The sequence below is a fragment of the Berghia stephanieae genome, chromosome 8 (genome assembly GCF_034508935.2).
Source record: "Berghia stephanieae isolate SIO BIC M18660-M18661 chromosome 8, UCSD_Bste_1.3, whole genome shotgun sequence".
In the NCBI taxonomy this organism is placed as follows: domain Eukaryota; kingdom Metazoa; phylum Mollusca; class Gastropoda; order Nudibranchia; family Aeolidiidae; genus Berghia; species Berghia stephanieae.
The window spans coordinates 53,724,149-53,742,473 of NC_088367.1; the positions used below are offsets into that span (position 1 = coordinate 53,724,149).

Genomic DNA, 18,325 nt, shown 5'->3' on the forward strand with positions numbered 1-18,325 from the left:
ACTACTACTACTACTACTACTACTACTACTACTACTACTTCTACTACTACTACTACTACCACTACTACTACTAGAAAACGGTAAGGGCTGCCTGAAGCCGTGATCGTAAAATACTAACGAAAGAGTGAAAATGGAAAGGCTTCGTATGGGAACAAAACAGACAATGGACGTTTCGGGTACAAACCCTTCGTCAGCACAACAATACACAAATAAACGTGGAAAACAAATAAAATATAATGAAAAATAACTTGTATGGTCTGTACTCAATGGTGGTTGCAGTATGAATAAAATTTAGCGTGGCGTGGGTAGAGGATAGTGTGCCCCAGGGGGGTGATCTAATTGATAAGCAAAGGTCATTGTTGTAATGAACAATATTTTGCGTCATTTTTTGAGATGTCCATTAAAACAATGAGCCTATAAGGAATCGGGTTAGCAGACCTGCAAATAAGTGAACGTCTTTAAGGGGAATTACAGTAAGCAAGTTTGGAAACTGAGATTCTTTACTGATACTAAAAATTCTATAATACACTGTTTTGTTCCCATACGAAGCCTTTCCATTTTCACTCTTTCGTTAGTACTACTACTACTACTACTACTACTACTACTACTACTACTACTACTATACTATACTACTACTACTACTACTACTACTACTACTACTACTACTACTACTACTACACTACTACTACTATTACTACTACTACTACTACTACTACTACTACTTACTACTATTCTTACTACTACTACTACTACTACTACTACTACTACTACTACTACTACTACTACTACTACTACTACTATACTACTACTACTATACTACTACTACTACTACTACTACTACTACTACTACTACTACTACTACTACTACTACTACTACTACTACTATATACTACTACTACTACTACTATAACTACTACTACTACTTCTACTACTACTACTACTACTACTACTACTACTACTACTACTACTACTACTTACTACTACTACTACTACTACTACTACTACTACTACTACTACTACTACTAAAAAAAATAATTAAAAATTTAGCTTTAGGTATATAGCGCAATATCCACTAAATGTGCTCAAAGCGCTTTACAAGGGGTTCCTGGTCAACAGCAACATTTAACATGTAGGACGTGACATGACGCCTGTTAGGCGATATTACATTTTTTCGGACAAAGAAAACGCTGTTAACGGCCAGGTACTCACTTTACACCTGAGTACGGTGAAAGAATGTGAGTAAGAGCCTTTTCCGAGGACTCAACTATGCGCGGAGCGCGAGGCTCGAACCCAGGACCTTCCGATCCGAAAGCGAGTGTCATACCACTAGACCACATAGCCGCACTAATACTACTGCTTCTGCTGCTTCTTCTACCACTACTTCTACTACTACTACTACTACTACTACTACTACTACTACTACTACTACTACTACTACTACTACTACTACTACAACTACTACTACTACTACTACTACTACTGATGATGATGATGATGATGATGATGATGATGATGATGATGATGATGATGATGGTGATGATGATGATGATGATGATGATGATGATGATGATGATGATGATGATGATGATGATGTAAATGTGAAACGGACATACGTTGGGAGTGTATTATAGACTTTTTAGTATCAGTAAAGAATCTCAGTTTCCAAACTAATTCCCTTTTAAAGACGTTCACTTATTTGCAGGTCTGCTAACCCGATTCCTTATAGGCTCATTGTTTTAATGGACATCTCAAAAAATGACGCAAAATATTGTTCATTACAACAATGTTGGCCTAATCTAGGCCCGTAAGTGGATACGGCTGTCAGACCTGCATATATAAACACGTCGCCTTTTAAGTAATAAATAATAAGAAAGAATCAACACCTTCGACATGTTCAAAATTATGCTGTTCGACAAATTACGAAGGAAATGAGATTAAATATGATTCAACAATACCTCCATTAATTAATCTTCTATATGCTTCCTTTCCAAAAAAAAAAAAAAAAAAAGAACCATATTACAAAGTATGAACTACATAATATTGTTTTTAAAACCAATCCAAGGACACGGAGCACTTTACCTTACAATTTATTAAAAACATGTTCTCCAAATCGTCATCTTCGCTCGAGTAACAACAGTACAATCTTGTCAAGCCTAATGCATCTGATAAAAGTGTTAAACAATCATGTTTCATCTCAGCACCAATGCACTGGAATTCTCTATTAACAAATACATGATTTTCCAGACTGTGTTTCACTTAAAATAGTCGAGCGCTTTGTATTTGATGTTTGAAGGATGAATAGGAAAGCGAAATAGCATTATTAGCATAATATGGGAGGAGAAGAGGAGAGAGAGAGAGGAGAGAGAGAGAGAGAGAGAGAGAGAGAGGAGAGAGAGAGAGAGAGAGAGAGAGGGGGGGTGTGCTGATCATGTAAAGCCGACATGTACAAATATGCATTATATCTGACATCCGAACCCAATTCTGGGCGGGCCTAGTTTAACATTGTGTTTACGGACAATATTTTGCGTCGTTTTTAAAAGATTTCCATTAGGCAGGTACAGCAATGAGCCCATAATGAAGTGGGTTATCAGGCCTACAATAATTGCACGTCGTATAAAGCCCATTCAGCTTGTAGAGACTGGAGCGGCGCTTTATAAGTGTCATTGATGATGATGATGATGACGATGATGATGATGACGACGACGACGACGATGATGATGATAATAATAATAATAAATAATAAAATAATAATAATAATAATAATAATAATAATAATAATAATAATAATAAATAATAATAATAATAATAATAATAATAATAATAATAATAATAATAATAATAATAATAATAATACGATAGGAAATCGAACCGAACACCCATGAGAGAGAACTCCCAACTGCTCAAGTTTTCAATTTTCAATTTCCTCTTTTCACTTTTCTTTCACTTCCCAACATTGAGCATTGACGAAGGGAGTTATCGTAGAGACTGCCGGTTCGATTTAAGAGTTTATTAAAGATTTTATTTGGCTTAACATGTTTTCTCCTCAAGGAGCTGGTCCTGAAGCCTTTCATGGGCATGGTCAAGGTAAATTATGCACGCTGTGATGACTGTGACTGTGACTGATTATTGAGTTGGAAGCAGACACGTCTCGCTCACTGTCACGTTAGAAACTATAACGATGCCGATTTGATTATTCAAATTATCCCCCGGGATGAGAATAAAAAATCGATCGAGCTCTCACCCTCGGGATGAGAATAGAGGTCCTCGCTATTCTCACCCTGTTACTGTTACCAACAGGTAGGGAGGGTAGGTAGCCTAGCCTAGCCGCCACCCCTTCTCGCTATTCTCATCCGTATTACACTATTACCTAACCAACAGCCAGATATAAATTGAGACAGGGGAGAGAAAGAAAGAGAGGAGGGGGGGGGGAGGAAACGAAATAGAATGTGGAGGAGAAAGAGAAGAAGAAAATACCAACAAATTAAAGGAAAAGGCTAGCCGTACTTAATGACGGCTAGCCTGCCAGTCTAGGCGTACTTAAGTACGTCTAGCCTACCAGTCTAGCCGTACTTAATGACAGTCAGACTGGCTGGCTAGCCGTACTTAATGATATGTCGTGTAGATTGCTTAGTTAGCCGTACTTAAGGATTGGTAGATTATTTATTATGTGCGGTGGCATATTTTGCCTTCGCATGTCTTCACTGCATATTTCGTCAAAACCTTTTTTAACCGGATGTTTTTTCCCCATCACATGGAATTATTTGGGAAAACTGATCTCCGTGATAATACCACTCTACTAATCGATGTGTAACCTCAACCTTTTATAGTTTTGTCTTGATACAATCAATGAGAACTAATCATTTAAAAAATGGCTAAAAACGATAATAAAGAACTGAGTGACGTCAATTTAGTTCTATCTCAAATGGGTAATAGCACTGGTGGTAGGGACTCAGTGGCTGGATAGCACTGGTGGTAGGGACTCAGTGGCTGGATAGCACTGGTGGTAGGGGCTCTATGGCTGGATAGCACTGGCACTGGTGGAAGGGGCTCTATGGCTCAGGGCTGAGAATCTTCCGCCTAAAAACTAAATGGTAGTTTATCTCCGCCCATCCCATCACATTTCCTCCTTTTTCAAATTTGCCGTGTCAAACATTTTCCTCAAACCCACAAAATCACCATTATGTCTTATGTCATATTTTGACACCTGTGCTCAGTCTTGTGAAATTTGGTGACAGTCCCGTTTTTATGACGTTGGGCCAGACAGTATGACACCAGATGTCACAATTGACACAGAAGACCAGTAGTGTTCTTTGATTAGTTAGTTGATTGTGGAAGGGAAGGGAGGGACAAATGGGTCTGGATTTGTTTCTCTGTTGTAGGTACTTATTGCCTTTTTAATCTCTCTCTCTCTCTCTTTCTCTCTCTCTCTCTCTCTCTTTCTCTCTCTCTCTCTCTCTCTCTCTCTCTCTCTCTCTCTCTCTCTCTCTCTCTCTCTCTCTCTCTCTCTCTCTCTTCCCCCCCCCCCTTTTCCTTTCTATTTCTCGTTTCCTTTTCCCCCCCTGTTTTTGATATAGAATTCAAAATGTTATATTGGCAGAGAATACTCTCCTCTCCCCTCTCTCTCTCTCTCTCTCTCTCTCTCTCTCTCTCTCTCTCTCTCTTTCTCTCTCTTCACCCCCCCCCCCCCCCCCCCCCTTTTCCTTTCTATTTCTCGTTTCCTTTTCCCCCCTGTTTTTTGATATAGAATTCAAAATGTTATATTGGCAAGAATACTCTCCTCTCCCCCCCCCCCCCCCCTCTCTCTTCTCTCTCTCTCTCTTTCTTTCTTTCGCAACCATCCATTAAATCATCTGGTATATAGAGATCATATACAGTATTAGAATAAAGCAATGGTGATTGGCTTAGTTTAATCTTTTTTCTTTATGCCTTTGGCAATTTGAGAGATTCTTGGGTTGTATTTATATGCTGAATAACTACTAGTTTCGGTAACAAAGATACTGTAGCCTGCTTTATAAAGTAAAAATCGAAACAAAACAATACTTTCTGGCCTTTTATTTGAATAACAACATGTGGAAAGGACAAATTCATTAAATGTTTACAAAAAGTAAATTTATATCTAATGATAAGAATGGATTTATACTAGTAAATGTAATATATTACATAATACTAATACAAAACTATGTTCCTGTTATTTTTACACGTTGCTTGTGTTTGATCGATAGACCGAGAAATTTTCCTCCTTTTTGACACATTGCTATTATTATTATCATCACTGAATAAAAAAAAAAAAACACTCGCCAAAACCACCACATCAACATCTCTACCGCCACTACTATTACAATCACTACCACATCATCATCCCTACCACCACTACTACTACAAATAGCACCACATCATCCCTACCACCACTACTACTACAGCTACCACCACATCAGCAACCCTACTACCACTACTACAACCACCACAATATCATCATCCCCACCACCACTACTACTACAACCACCATCACATCATCTCTAAGACCACTACTACTACAATCACCACCACTTCATCATCCCTACCACCACCACTACCAGATCACCCCTACCACCACCACACCATCATCCCTAGCACCACTACCACAACTACCATCACATTATCTACTACTACAACCACCACCACATCATCAACCCTACTACCACTACTTCAACCACCACCACACCATCATCCCTACCACCACTAATATTACCACCTCCATCACACCATCATCCCTACCATCACTACTACTGCAACCACCACCACACCATCATCACTACCACCTCTACTGCTACAACCACCACCACATCATCAACCCTACTACCACTACTACAACCATCACCTCATCATCATCCATACCACCACTACTACTAACAACCACCACAACATCATCCCTACCACCACATCACCATTCCTACCACAGCTACCACAACCACCACCAAAACAATCATCCATACGACCACTACTACTACAATCACTACCACATCATCCCTACCACTGCTATTACTACAACCACCACCACATCATCGTCCCTACTACAACCACCAAATGTTGTAATTACACTTTCAACTTTGAAATTCCACCGAGTTGTATCAGAAATTGCTGAGATAAATCTTGGATCGCATCTCAGTAAAATTTTTAGTGAAATTCAAATTTATAGGTTATGGTCGCATGGATGGGTCATGATCTTCACGATGAAAAATTTCCTCCTTTTTAGTGACCAGTCATTCTCACCCCTGATGGCTGGGTAGCGCTGGTGGTAGGGGCTCAAAGGCCAATAGCGCTGGTGGTAAGGACCCAGTGGCACATAGCACTGGTGGTAGGACTCAGTGGCACATAGCACTGGTGGTAGGGACTCAGTGGCTGGATAGCACTGGTGGTAGGGACTCAATGGCTAATAGCGCTGTGGTAGGGGCTCAAAGGCTAATAGCGCTGGTGGTAAGGACTCAATGGCACATAGTACTGGTGGTAGGGACTCAATGACAATGGCTAATAGAAATAATAGTAATAGCGCTGGTGGTAGTTGGGAGGGACTCAGTGGCTAATAGCACTGGTGGTAGGGACTCACTGGCTCATAACACTGGTAGTAGGGTCTCTATGGCTGGATAGCACTGGTGGTAGGGACTCAGTGGCTAATAGCACAGGTGTAGGGTCTCTATGGCTGGATAGCACTAGTGGTAGGGACTCAGTTGCTAAAAGCACTGGTGGTAGGGGCTCAATGGCTAATAGCACTGGTGGTAGGGGCTCAATGGCTAATAGCACTGGTGGTAGGGACTCAGTGGCTAATACTAATAGCGCTGGTTGTAGGGACTCAGTGGCTAATTGCACTGGTGGTAGGACTCAGTGGCTAATAGCACTGGTGGTAGGGACTCAATGGCAAATAGCACTGGTGGAAGGGACTCAATGACTAATTGCGCTGGTGGTAGGGACTCAATGACTAATTGCGCTGGTGGTGGGGACTCGTGGCTAATAGCACTGGTGGTAGGGTCTCTATGGCTGGATAGCACTGGTGGTAGGGACTCAGTAACTAATTGTACTGGTGGTAGGGACACAATGTCTAATAGCACTGGTCGCAGGCAGGAACTCAATGGCTGATACTGATAGCTCTAGTTAGGGACTCAATGTCTGATAGTTCTAGTGGTAGGGACTCAATGTCTAAAACTAAAAGCACTGGTGGTAGGGACTCAATGTCTAAAACTAAAAGCACTGGTGGTAGGGACTCAATGACTGATAGCACTAGTGGTAGGGACTCAATGCTGATGGTAGGGATCAAAGGCTAATTAACACTGGTGGTAGGGCTCAGTGACCAATAGTGCTGGTGGTAGGGACTCAATGCAAATAGCACTGGTGTATAGACTCAATGGTTAATAACATTGGTGGTAGGACTCAGTGGCTAATAGCGCTGGTGGTAGGGACTTACTGGCTAATAACACTGGTGGTAGGGACTCAATGTCTACAAAATCACTGGTGTAGGGACTCAGTGGCTAATAGCACTGATGGTAGGGACTCAATGTCTACAAAATCACTGGTGTAGGGACTCAGTGGCTAATAACACTGAGGGACTCAATGTCTACAAAATCACTGGTGGTAAGGACTCAGTGGCTAATAACACTGATGGTAGGGACTCAATGTCTACAAAATCACTGGTGGTAGGGACTCAGTGGCTAATAACACTGGAGGGACTCAATGTCTACAAAATCACTGTGGTAAGGACTCAGTGGCTAATAACACTGATGGTAGGGACTCAATGTCTACAAAATCACTGGTGGTAGGGACTCAGTGGCTAATAGCACTAGTGGTAGGACTCAATGGCTAATTGCGCTCGTGGTAGGGACTCAGTGCGTAATAGCCCTGATGATAGGGACTCAGTCTGTAAAAGCACTGGCGTAGTGGTAGGGATAGTGTGTAATGGAAATCAAAACTAGGCAGTAAAATTATATGTCACCACTGACAGTGAATACAATTTTATGAAAAAAAGAATTCCACAGTGGAACGCACTAGTCCGCTTAAACAAACCATCGGAGCTAGGAAATATTTCACCTTAAAAGGGGACCTATAGTCAAAAATCCGTTTTGTTTATTGCAATGCCAATATTGGTATTCCCCTGTTGTTTTTAGGTGTAGGAGGTCTAATTTGATGACGAACACACACCATAAAAAAAAATTAAATGTGCAGCAATGTGGTCTTATGGTATGACACTTGCTTTCATATCGGAAGGTCCTGGTTCGAGTGATTTCTTGTAAAAGGCTCTTTACTCATTCTCTCACCCCCAAAAAATAAATTCCTACAGTGATGCACCAAAACCCAACGATACCTTCCAAATTTACACACAATGTTTCCTACAGCAAGAGCAACATCATGATGGATAGGTTTAGCAAGTCTTGAAAAATATATGTAAGGAATTGTTTTTCGATTACGATTGAAAATATGGCACTCATGAAACGACAGGAAAAAAATCCAATTTAAAAATTCAAACGACTAAATTTTAGTTTAGCCCAAAGTCAAAGCCATCATGATGCAAAACCCATCATACAAAGATTCTGACAAATTTGAAGACAATCTGATGGGAAATAATCCAGATATGAATGAAGAATGTTAGAAAATCAGAAAATGATGCAAAATGGAATTTTGAGAAAAAACAAAATCTTTCTTTAATTTGATAAACAAGCTAATTTTTCAGACAACGTCCATCAAAATTCCAAAGTATAATCAATATATATGGAACAAGTAAATAGTCGAATTTTGTAAATTGATCAAATTCTGAAAAAAAATTATAATTGATTCGCTAACCCATACCACTTAGAATTTTTTGTTGTTGTTGACATCCATTTTTTCATTTGTTTAAAAATAATTTGGTGGTCAATTATGATTTATAGTTAATCTCATAAACTAATAATGTGATTGATGTTAAACACACAAAAAATCCCCCCCCCCCCCCCCAAAAAAAAAAAAACAAAAACAAAAAAAAAACATCTTTAATATATTTTTTTTACATTTTAAAGAGGCACCCTATAGGCTAAAATTAGATGTAAAACCCTAAAACTAAAATTGCTAACATAGATGAACCAAAAACCAGCGTATAAATTTCTTTCAAATTTACACACAATGTATATTACATAAATAACTAGATAATGATGGAAGAGTTTACCACTGGTCTTGAAAAGAAATTCTTTAGAATATGTTTTTTAATTCGACTGAAATTGTGGCGCTTATCGCAGGAAAAAAATCAATTTTTAAAATTAAAAAATCTTACATATTTAAATTTCCCCCAAAATACTTCCGTCATGATGCAAAACACACAAAAAAGATTCTGAATATATTTGAAAACAATCTAAAGGAAAATGACATGTATGATTGTTAGAAAATCAAAAATGAAATAAAACGGAAATTTGAGAAAGCACTAATTCTACATAAGCTGATCCATAAAATTTTCAAAATAATGAGCGTCATAGGACAAGAAATGACGAAAATTGAGTAGATTGATCTGTCTAAAAAATGTATAAATGATTCGCTAACCCATTCCCTAAGAAAATAAATGCTGAAACATTAAAATATTTCCGTACTCTTTCATTTTATGGTCAGAGTTTATTTATACCTTACGAATTCATCATTGTAATCAGAAAAACTAATTATTTACCAGATTACTTATCAGTTGATTACTTGATATATTAAAAATTCTCGAAATATGATTTCGCAAAATATGATTTGACGCACTACCCTCATTTTTCAATTTTTAAAATAGGCTTCTGCTTGTGAGATAAGTATGTAATCAACTTGAACTGCAAAATCAAATCTATTTTAGACAAGAAAACAGCTGAATGGTGATAATAGATCTAGCTCAGAATAAAAAGCAATAATTTTCTTTCGCAAACTCCTAGGAGAAAAATTTTCTTTCGCCTCCAGGAAAAAAGTCAACACCACTTGTTTGCGACTGTTGTTTCTGTAGTTCCACAAAGAGGGTTGATCTTGTTCTGGTTTGAAAAATGGAAATAAAAGAGACTTTTCATTAGCAATTTTAGACATGGCTATAAAATTAAAATCATTGTCATAAAATGAATTTATCATTCACATACCAATTTTTTTTAAACTGGTCATCGTTCTCACCAACACAGTTGAAATTTCATTGGTTTTACATCCACAGGCCAAAAACTCTTGGCAACAAACTCTTAAGTTCATAAATGCAGTAGTAACTCAATTCAAATAATCCTTTGTCAATTTCATTAAGAAAAATGAGCATTTACACCCGAGCATGCAAATCTCAAACTTGGTTCAATGCCCAGTTTTAAACCCTCTATTACATTAGTATTGGCAAAACGAAAATCTCAAACAAACTGGACATTCCCTTGTGGTCCATTGAATTTTTTTTTCGCGAATTGTGTTGAACTGGCCGAGAAAAGGAAATTGAATAGTCTCACTATCAACTCTCGACAGAGTTCATAATAACGGAGAATTATAATCATAAGAATTTTATCAAGACCACCCACATTTTCATTTACCTCCCTAAAATCCTCAAATATGGAAAACACGAAAATCTCGAACAAATAGGCGTGTCCCAACTTGTTCGAAATTTCCGTGCTCGAGTGTACTTCATTGATCACCAATAAAAATGTAAGGACGCTATGAAGATTTGAAAACAATACTAACCAGTTTCAAAAAGTGCTTGCAGATACTCTGCTCTGCTGGCACAGATGATGGTTTGCTGATTGATAAGATTGCCACAAGACATCTTGAGCCAGCTATCTTTCTTGATTGTCAGGACACCAGTACGGTCAACTGAATTCTTTCCTGTTGGCTGTCGAAAAAAAAAAATTAATTAAATTCACTGCAGTGAAAATGGCACATACCAATGCCATTGCTTAAGTTAATAATTATAAACAATAATAATAATCATAATAATGATAATAATAATAAATAAATTGAAAAAAAAGTAATATTAATAATGATAATAATACCCTATTGTTTTTCATTATTTGACAATACTGTATATCTACAGACTATGTGACACAATGTCATTGTCATTATCAATATCATCATCATGAGGCATTTCAATCCAACTCCAAAGTTCTAAAAATCGGGTCACAGCCACTAATTAGCTTAATGCTGGAATGCCAAAAACTGGACGTTTACCAACTCCCACAATTTTAGAGTTACTGCCTCCCCCCCCCCCCCCCCCCCCCACCAACGTGCTCGGCAATTTGCAGTAACAATTTATACTTCTGGGCGAGTAGATCACAATTTGAGTTCCATTACCACTGCTGCTGCTCACTAAACTACCCACCAGTCACCAGCCCAGTTGTTACAGTTACAGTTACACAAGTACTCTAGAAATAAAATCATCTAAGGATTAATCCATATAAAGATCACATTGGAATGCAGAACACAAGACACACGCGCCAGTCAGTAAGGCGTGTTGATATTACAAAACAATTACATTCTCATTCATTCATATTATATCTCATCATAAATATCGCCACCGCTCGAATACTTTTTACTGTCCTAGTCCTAGCCTTGACTGAGAATTTTTTTTAAAAGAAAAGAAGAAAAGACAAATTCTTACCTTTACAGAATCCTGACGAATAAAAATGGTGTCAGTCTCAGTCTCCAATTGCTTAACTGCATTTTGGCAATTGTTGATAAGATGAAAAATTGTCACCAATAGCGATGGCCATTATTGAAATACTACGTATTGAAATTGATGATGCTCGTAAATCGGGAGAAAACAATCATGGGTTGGCGCCACGGCCCACCACGGTCGACTTACCGGATGTGACCTTTGACACGACCAGGGGTCAAGGCCCCAGAATAAGTACGGCTAGACTCCTATGCTCCCCGTACTTAATGACGTCTAGCCTGCCAGTCTACCCGTCCTTAAGTACGGGTAGCCACTTCGCAAATTAAAATAGAGAAAGAGGGGAGATGGAGAGAGGGCGAGAGAGATGTGAAATATTGAGTGGACGAGAGAAAGGAAATACAAACAATATAAAAGATGTAGAGAAATAAAGTTTGGGGTAGGGGGAGGGAGAGAGCGAGAAAATATAAACAAGTTAAAATACCTAACGTAGGGAGAAATTGAGACAGCTAAGTCAACACAAAATAATAATATGCCCATAAAAGGAAAAGTCCAATTCTTAGAAATTGGGCGAATCCAGTTCGCTTAGAGAGAGAGAGAGAGAGATTTCCAACACTGATTCCCATATCTCAAGCCAGCCAGTCTACATTTTAAATGCACGACATATAAGTTCACCCTCCTTACGTCCAGTACCAGGAGAGATTTGATGATCAGGTGAGAGTGGCGAGGAAGGGGGGGGGGGTGTGCTAAGCTGACCCTACACAGGGATGAGAATAGCGAGAAGGGACGGTGGCTAGGCTAGGCTACCCTCCCTACCTGTTGGTTAACAGGGGTGAGAATAGCGAGAAGGGGTGGGGCTGCATGTTCACCCTCCTTACGTCCAGTGCCACTAAAAGTAGTAACGAGAGAGATGATGCTGATCAGATGAGAGTAGTGAGGAAGGGGGGGGGGGGGGGTTCTAAGCTGACCCTACACAGGATGAGAATAGCGAAAGGGACGGCGGCTAGGCTAGGCTACCCTCCCTACCTGTTGGTTAACAGGGATGAGAATAGCGAGAGGATGGGGGGGTGGGGGAGGGGGTGCTAAGCTGACCCTACACAGGGATGAGAATAGCGAGAAGGGGCGGGGCTGCATGTTCACCCTCCTTACGTCCAGTTCCACAAAAAGTAGTCACGAGAGAGATGATGATGATCAGGTGAGAGTAGTGAGGAAGGGGGGGGGGGGGGGTGTTAAGCTGACCCTACACAGGGGTGAGAATAGCGAGAAGGGACGGCGGCTAGGCTAGGCTACCCTCCCTACCTGTTGGTTACAGGGCTGAGAATAGCGATCCCAGGGGTGAGAGCTCGATCGCTTTTCTATTCTCATCCCAGGGGTGAGAATAGAGGCAGCCTTTCCAAAACGGATGAGAATGAGATGGTAACTTTACTTTAGGCAGTTTAGTTTAAGTTAAGTGAGCAGTAGCAGTGGGAGTCAAATTGTGACCCAAGGCCAGAAAGTTTATGATTGAAATTGCTGTTCTCTTTTACTAAAAGTTTTATGGGGTTCAAATAAAGATGCATAACTTCGTTATAAAGAGGAACGGAGTGTCTACGTACACGGTAACCGGGCACCTACGTACACGGTAACATATAGACTAACCTTGTACCGTGCTTTGGGAGGAAGGGGGCATTGAGCTTGGTGCATGGTAGGCTGTCACTGTCATTATCCCCAGACACCTGTCTGGGGATAATGAAAATTCGTTATTCCCAGACACATATTTGAAACTCCGCTCTTTTAAACAATTATCCACATTCCAGAATATGGAATGTTTCCAAATGCACATAGAAATAAGAAAAGTTAATAAAATATCTATAAAAACATAAAATTAACCAACATTAAATTAGTTGTTACTACATTATACACAATATGCGTCGACTTCGAAGTGGGTGTCATGGCCGAATGGTTTAGTCGTCTGCCCTGGAAGTTTTACCAGAATCAACGTTGCGGGTTCAAATTCTGGTTCCGCCACTTTTTTTTATTTTTTTTTTAAAATTCCGTCTTGTTTTTACAGAATGTTGCAAGGGATAAATGTCCCATCCATCCTCCCCCCACCTCTTTTTTAAAAAACTCTCTCTCTTTCTCTCTCTCTCTCTCTCTCTCTCTCCTCTCTCTCTCTCCTCCTCTCTCTCTCTCTCTCTCTCTCTCTCTCTCTCTCTCTTTCTCTCTCTTCTCTCCTCTCTCTCTCTCTCTCTCTCTCTCTCTCTTGGTTCCTTTCTAGTTTCTAACAAATTGCCATATTCGTCACCACTCTCCGATCTCAAAAGTGTCTAAAAAGAATAAATAATTAAAAAGCAAACAAACAGAAATATTCAGAGAGCGACCAAATGGTCAGATAGAGAAGAAAAAAACTAACAATAATTTTTTTAAAAATAAAAACAATTTTAAGAAATTCATGCTCAGAAACGGAACAAAAGGCCAAACAAAAAGGAGAAAAGAATAGACTCGCACAAAAAAAAAAAAAAGAGGTGGGGGGAGGATGGATGGGACATTTATCCCTTGCAACGTTCTGTAAAAAGAAGATGGAATTTTTTTTTAAAAGAGGGGCAGAAGCAGGATTCGGACCCACGACATCAAAATTAAAGGTGAAAAATATTACAAAGAAAATGTTTTCCATTTTTTGTCTCGTGTAATTGTCCCCCTTGTTGTATAATAAATTTAGTTTCACTACAAAGTACAAAAGTGTCCTGTCTGGTTATTTATTTGAAGTTGAAGAAGAAATGGACGTGTGTACATGTATTTTGGGCCATTTATCACTTCAGATTGTTAACCTTTCTGAACAGGGTCCTTTCACCACCCATGGTGGGCAGGAGGTCACGCTGTGTCTTCTATCCCTTTAAATCTCTGTTTTCCGAGTTGCTTTCTATCTGTCTTGGATTGGGATTACTTCATTTTGTCCCAGACCTGGCTGGAGTCCTTGACTGGGAGGGAGGCAGTCAAATGTATAGTTTATAGTTTTGGGAGATTATATTTTTTTCCTTTTAAATCATCTCTCTTATGTATTCGCCTGTAAACATTTGAGTGTGTTCCGCTTTGTGGGATCCTATGTTGGTGTCTGGATGAGACTTTAACTTTAAGGTGATCTCAAACTAAGTACACTCATCTACATCTGTTCCCTATTTGAATCAATTCCCTTTTGTCTTACATTTTCTTGGGGTGCTTTGATTGTAAATCTAGAATATTTTGACTACATTCCATTTTCTTTTACTGGCACTGATATAATCTAAATGTGTCACAAGCGCCGTAAAACCCTTAAAAATAAATAAATTGTGAACCTTTCCATTATGCATTTCCTCGTAAATTGGGGTCACCACTGATTGACCTACTTTTTAAAAAAAAAAAACATAACCGTCTCCTGTTCATAATTTTTTTTACAAATTCTGAATCCTCGTAGTTCAAGCTTTAAAATGATATGACACTTATTTGTGGATAAAAGATGAAAATTGACAAAAATGGGCCTGTCAAACTAGATGATTTCAGATCTAATTTATTTTCTGCCATCTCTGATCTCTGAGCAGCAGATGTTTCATTAGCCTCTATCATTATGATAATTAAAATATCTCTTCTTATACATGTTTTGTCTCCAGAAACTCTGATGTCTGTTTCACCAGTTTCCGCAGGCTCCAGTAGTGCAGCTCAGCACGTGTCATCACCGTTCCTGCCAGGCTATTTACTCGGTGATCACCACAACATGCACCAGCCACAACACGGATTGGTAAGTAAGGCTGTTCTAGGGTGAGAAGTTGGTTTATCTTTATATTTATCACAGACCTTCCTAGAACTACGAACAATTCATAGAATTACATTTTGGCTCCAATTTCAGAGATTCCTGAGCGTCTCTAAGTCATTAAAACTTATTGAAAATGAAAGGATTTTGATGTGTTATTTTTAAACCTTTGAGAGTAAATTGTTGATCTATAAAGTTAACTATATAGCGACTTCTATTTTTATCTCCTAAAAACTGTGAATTTTAAAATGTTCAACTAGGCAGGTCTGTTATCGGGCTAATGTAAATGTTTGTGAAATTGAATGTAAGCTTCAATTTATTATACGAAAACATATTAAATCAATGGGGTTTCCCCTTTATCAACAAGACAGGATGAATGAAACACTGCAGACGAATGAGATAATGTGGTAGTGGCGTTGTGGTTGAACTTCAACTTTACACATTATTTTATTAAAAGTTTTAATACGTTCTCACAATGTATGAGATGCAGGGTTTGTGGCTCGAAGTTCGGAGTTGTTGACCTTGGATAAAGATGTGGGGAATGAATTATATATAATCGCTGCTGAAAAAAATAATTGCTGTGAAGTTTAAAGTATGGACATGATAAGATTTTAGGAGTGCCTGTACTTAATTGTGACAGTTTATTGTTTGAAAAGCCTAAGCCTATAGTAATCTACAGCTGGAATTGCCTCAGCCTAATCAGTAGAAGCAGTTTTAAGGATTGTTTGTTATTTTATTGTTTGAAGTCATCTTCACTTAAATGAATGACTCGATTTGTCATTTCTTCTACTACAATTCACCTTCTAATGTAATAGTAATAGTAATACATTGTCTCTTATCTGTCTCCTCTCTCATTATTTCTACTTCACTCGTTTATTTTTAAAATCTTGTCTGTGGTTTGGCGAAAATTTTCCCAAATTTTGTTGGTGAAAAGTTGGCATGTCTGAAATGTTCTTGTTTACAGAGGGGCTGCATGGCTCAGTGGTACGGTCTTTGCTTCGCACCCAAAAGGTACAGAGTTCGACTACCCGCCTCTCTGTGTGGCCTTGAGCAAGTCACTTTTCCCTAACTGACTGCATTGCAGCTGACGTTTGGGTTATTCCACACTTCCCTTGGAATAGACCCGAAAGACAATTTTCCCTTGGGGATGAATAAAGGCAATTTTATTTTATTTAATTTATTTTTTAAATTTATTTTTTACACATGATCTTTTGTAGTCCAATCCCAGGTTATGGTCGACTCCAAGCAGTCACAGCCCATCCCAGAAAGCCTCTCTCTCCAACCAGTCAATGCAGCAAGCACAGTCGGGATCAAGTCTTGTTAGGTTTGGAAATCTTTCATTATCCTTATACACAGCAGCCAAATGACCTGATACGGACCTGCCTAGTGCTATGAAAAATGAGTAGAAATACGAATTTTTGGCTCCAGTTACAGAGCTGCATAAGTGTCTTTGACTCAATAAATCTTGTTGAAAGGGAAAGTCTGGCTTCTTAGAACCTGTATTCAGGACTATGGAGTATTTTTGGACCATGTCGAGAGCAAGTTATTTATTTTTAAAGTTATTTATGGTGACTTTTTCTTTTTCTTTTTCTTGGAAACTACGAATTTTTGAAATTTCAGGTTGGCAGCTCTGCTGATGAAATTGGGACTGTCCTGATTTGGCAGTCTGAAGAATTTATTTTTGTTTGTATTGGATTGTTTATACCGTCAACTGGGGTAACTTTGCCTCAAGGGGAAACTTTGCCTTTTCGAATTTGGAGCATAAAGGCTCTAAATCTAGATTATATTATAGAACAGCCTGTACTGTCCTCAGGTAAAGGAACTGCTTCAAAACACTTCTAAAACTAATAGGAAAAAAACGAGAAAAAATTCACCTTTTTTTTCTTTCTATTATTACTATATGGCTAGCAGCGTTTTGAGACTAAAGTTCTATCTAGATTTTTTTTTTTTTTTTTTTTTTTGGTAAATTAGGGCCTGGATAGTGGCAAATTGAAGCAGTTCCTTTACCTCAAGGACGTACAGCGGTCTCTGGTAAATTAGCTGTTACATCATGAAATGAAAATAGGATTTTTTTTTTTTTTTAATGTGTAAAACATGTCATTCAGAAATGTGAGTGGAGCTGGCACATATGTTTGATAAAAACAAGAAATGAAGCTGAATGTTATAAAGGCTACCAGTCAGTCCCATGACCATGATGGCTAAGTCGATTGCTCACTCATAATGGTGACAGTCAACAAACAAAATATATATTTACATATAACAGGCTATATGATATATGCAGCATTTTTTGTTTCTTTGGTTTAGTTTAGTATTACTGAAATTTTAACCATTTTTTACTGAATCACCGATGTTATTTTTAAACAGACGGGAATCAGCCCGAGGTCGGATGGGTGGTCCACCAGTCAAAAGCTTGTACTCGAGTTCCCCCACAATGGACAGGAGTACATCTCAGGTCAGGGGTCAAAGCAATATTCAGTCCTTATTTATGCAGCTATAATATGATCTTGTGGTATGACACTCACTTTCGGATTGGAAGGTCTTGGGTCCGAGTCTCGCTCGGCGCATAGTTGAGTCCTTGGAAACGACTCTTTACTCACATTCTCTCACCGTACTCGTGTGTAAAATGAGTACCTGGCCATCAACAGCATTGTCTCAGTCTGAAAAATTGTAATATCGCCTAACAGGCGTCATGACTCGTTCTACATGTTACATGATGTTGTTGTTAGTCAGGAACCCTTTGGAAAGCGCTTTGAGTCCATTTCGTGGATATTGCGCAATATAAAAGCTCTATTTTAAAATTATTTTTTAAAAAACTTGTTTCAGGCAAGGTTGTTTTTTTAATGTAATCAGGGTGAGTCTCCTTGGATCTGTGGAAATAGGTGAAAGATCAGTCAGTGACTACGGTTCATTATATAACAATATGTCGACAAACTTTTTAAACATTAGTATTAAACCCACTCGAGACACTTATGGAATCA

General features: G+C 38.7%; 1 protein-coding gene across 1 annotated transcript; it reads left to right on the forward strand.

The window, feature by feature from the left end:
• Positions 1 to 2,923: 2,923 nt before the first annotated feature.
• LOC144979066 (uncharacterized) lies at positions 2,924 to 17,844 on the forward strand. Its single transcript, XM_078925681.1, has 4 exons — positions 2,924 to 3,084; positions 15,208 to 15,335; positions 16,565 to 16,671; positions 17,712 to 17,844. The coding sequence occupies exons 1-4, from the start codon at positions 3,033 to 3,035 to the stop codon at positions 17,842 to 17,844; spliced, it is 420 nt and encodes a 139-aa protein (XP_078781807.1). The 5' UTR covers positions 2,924 to 3,032.
• Positions 17,845 to 18,325: the final 481 nt, after the last annotated feature.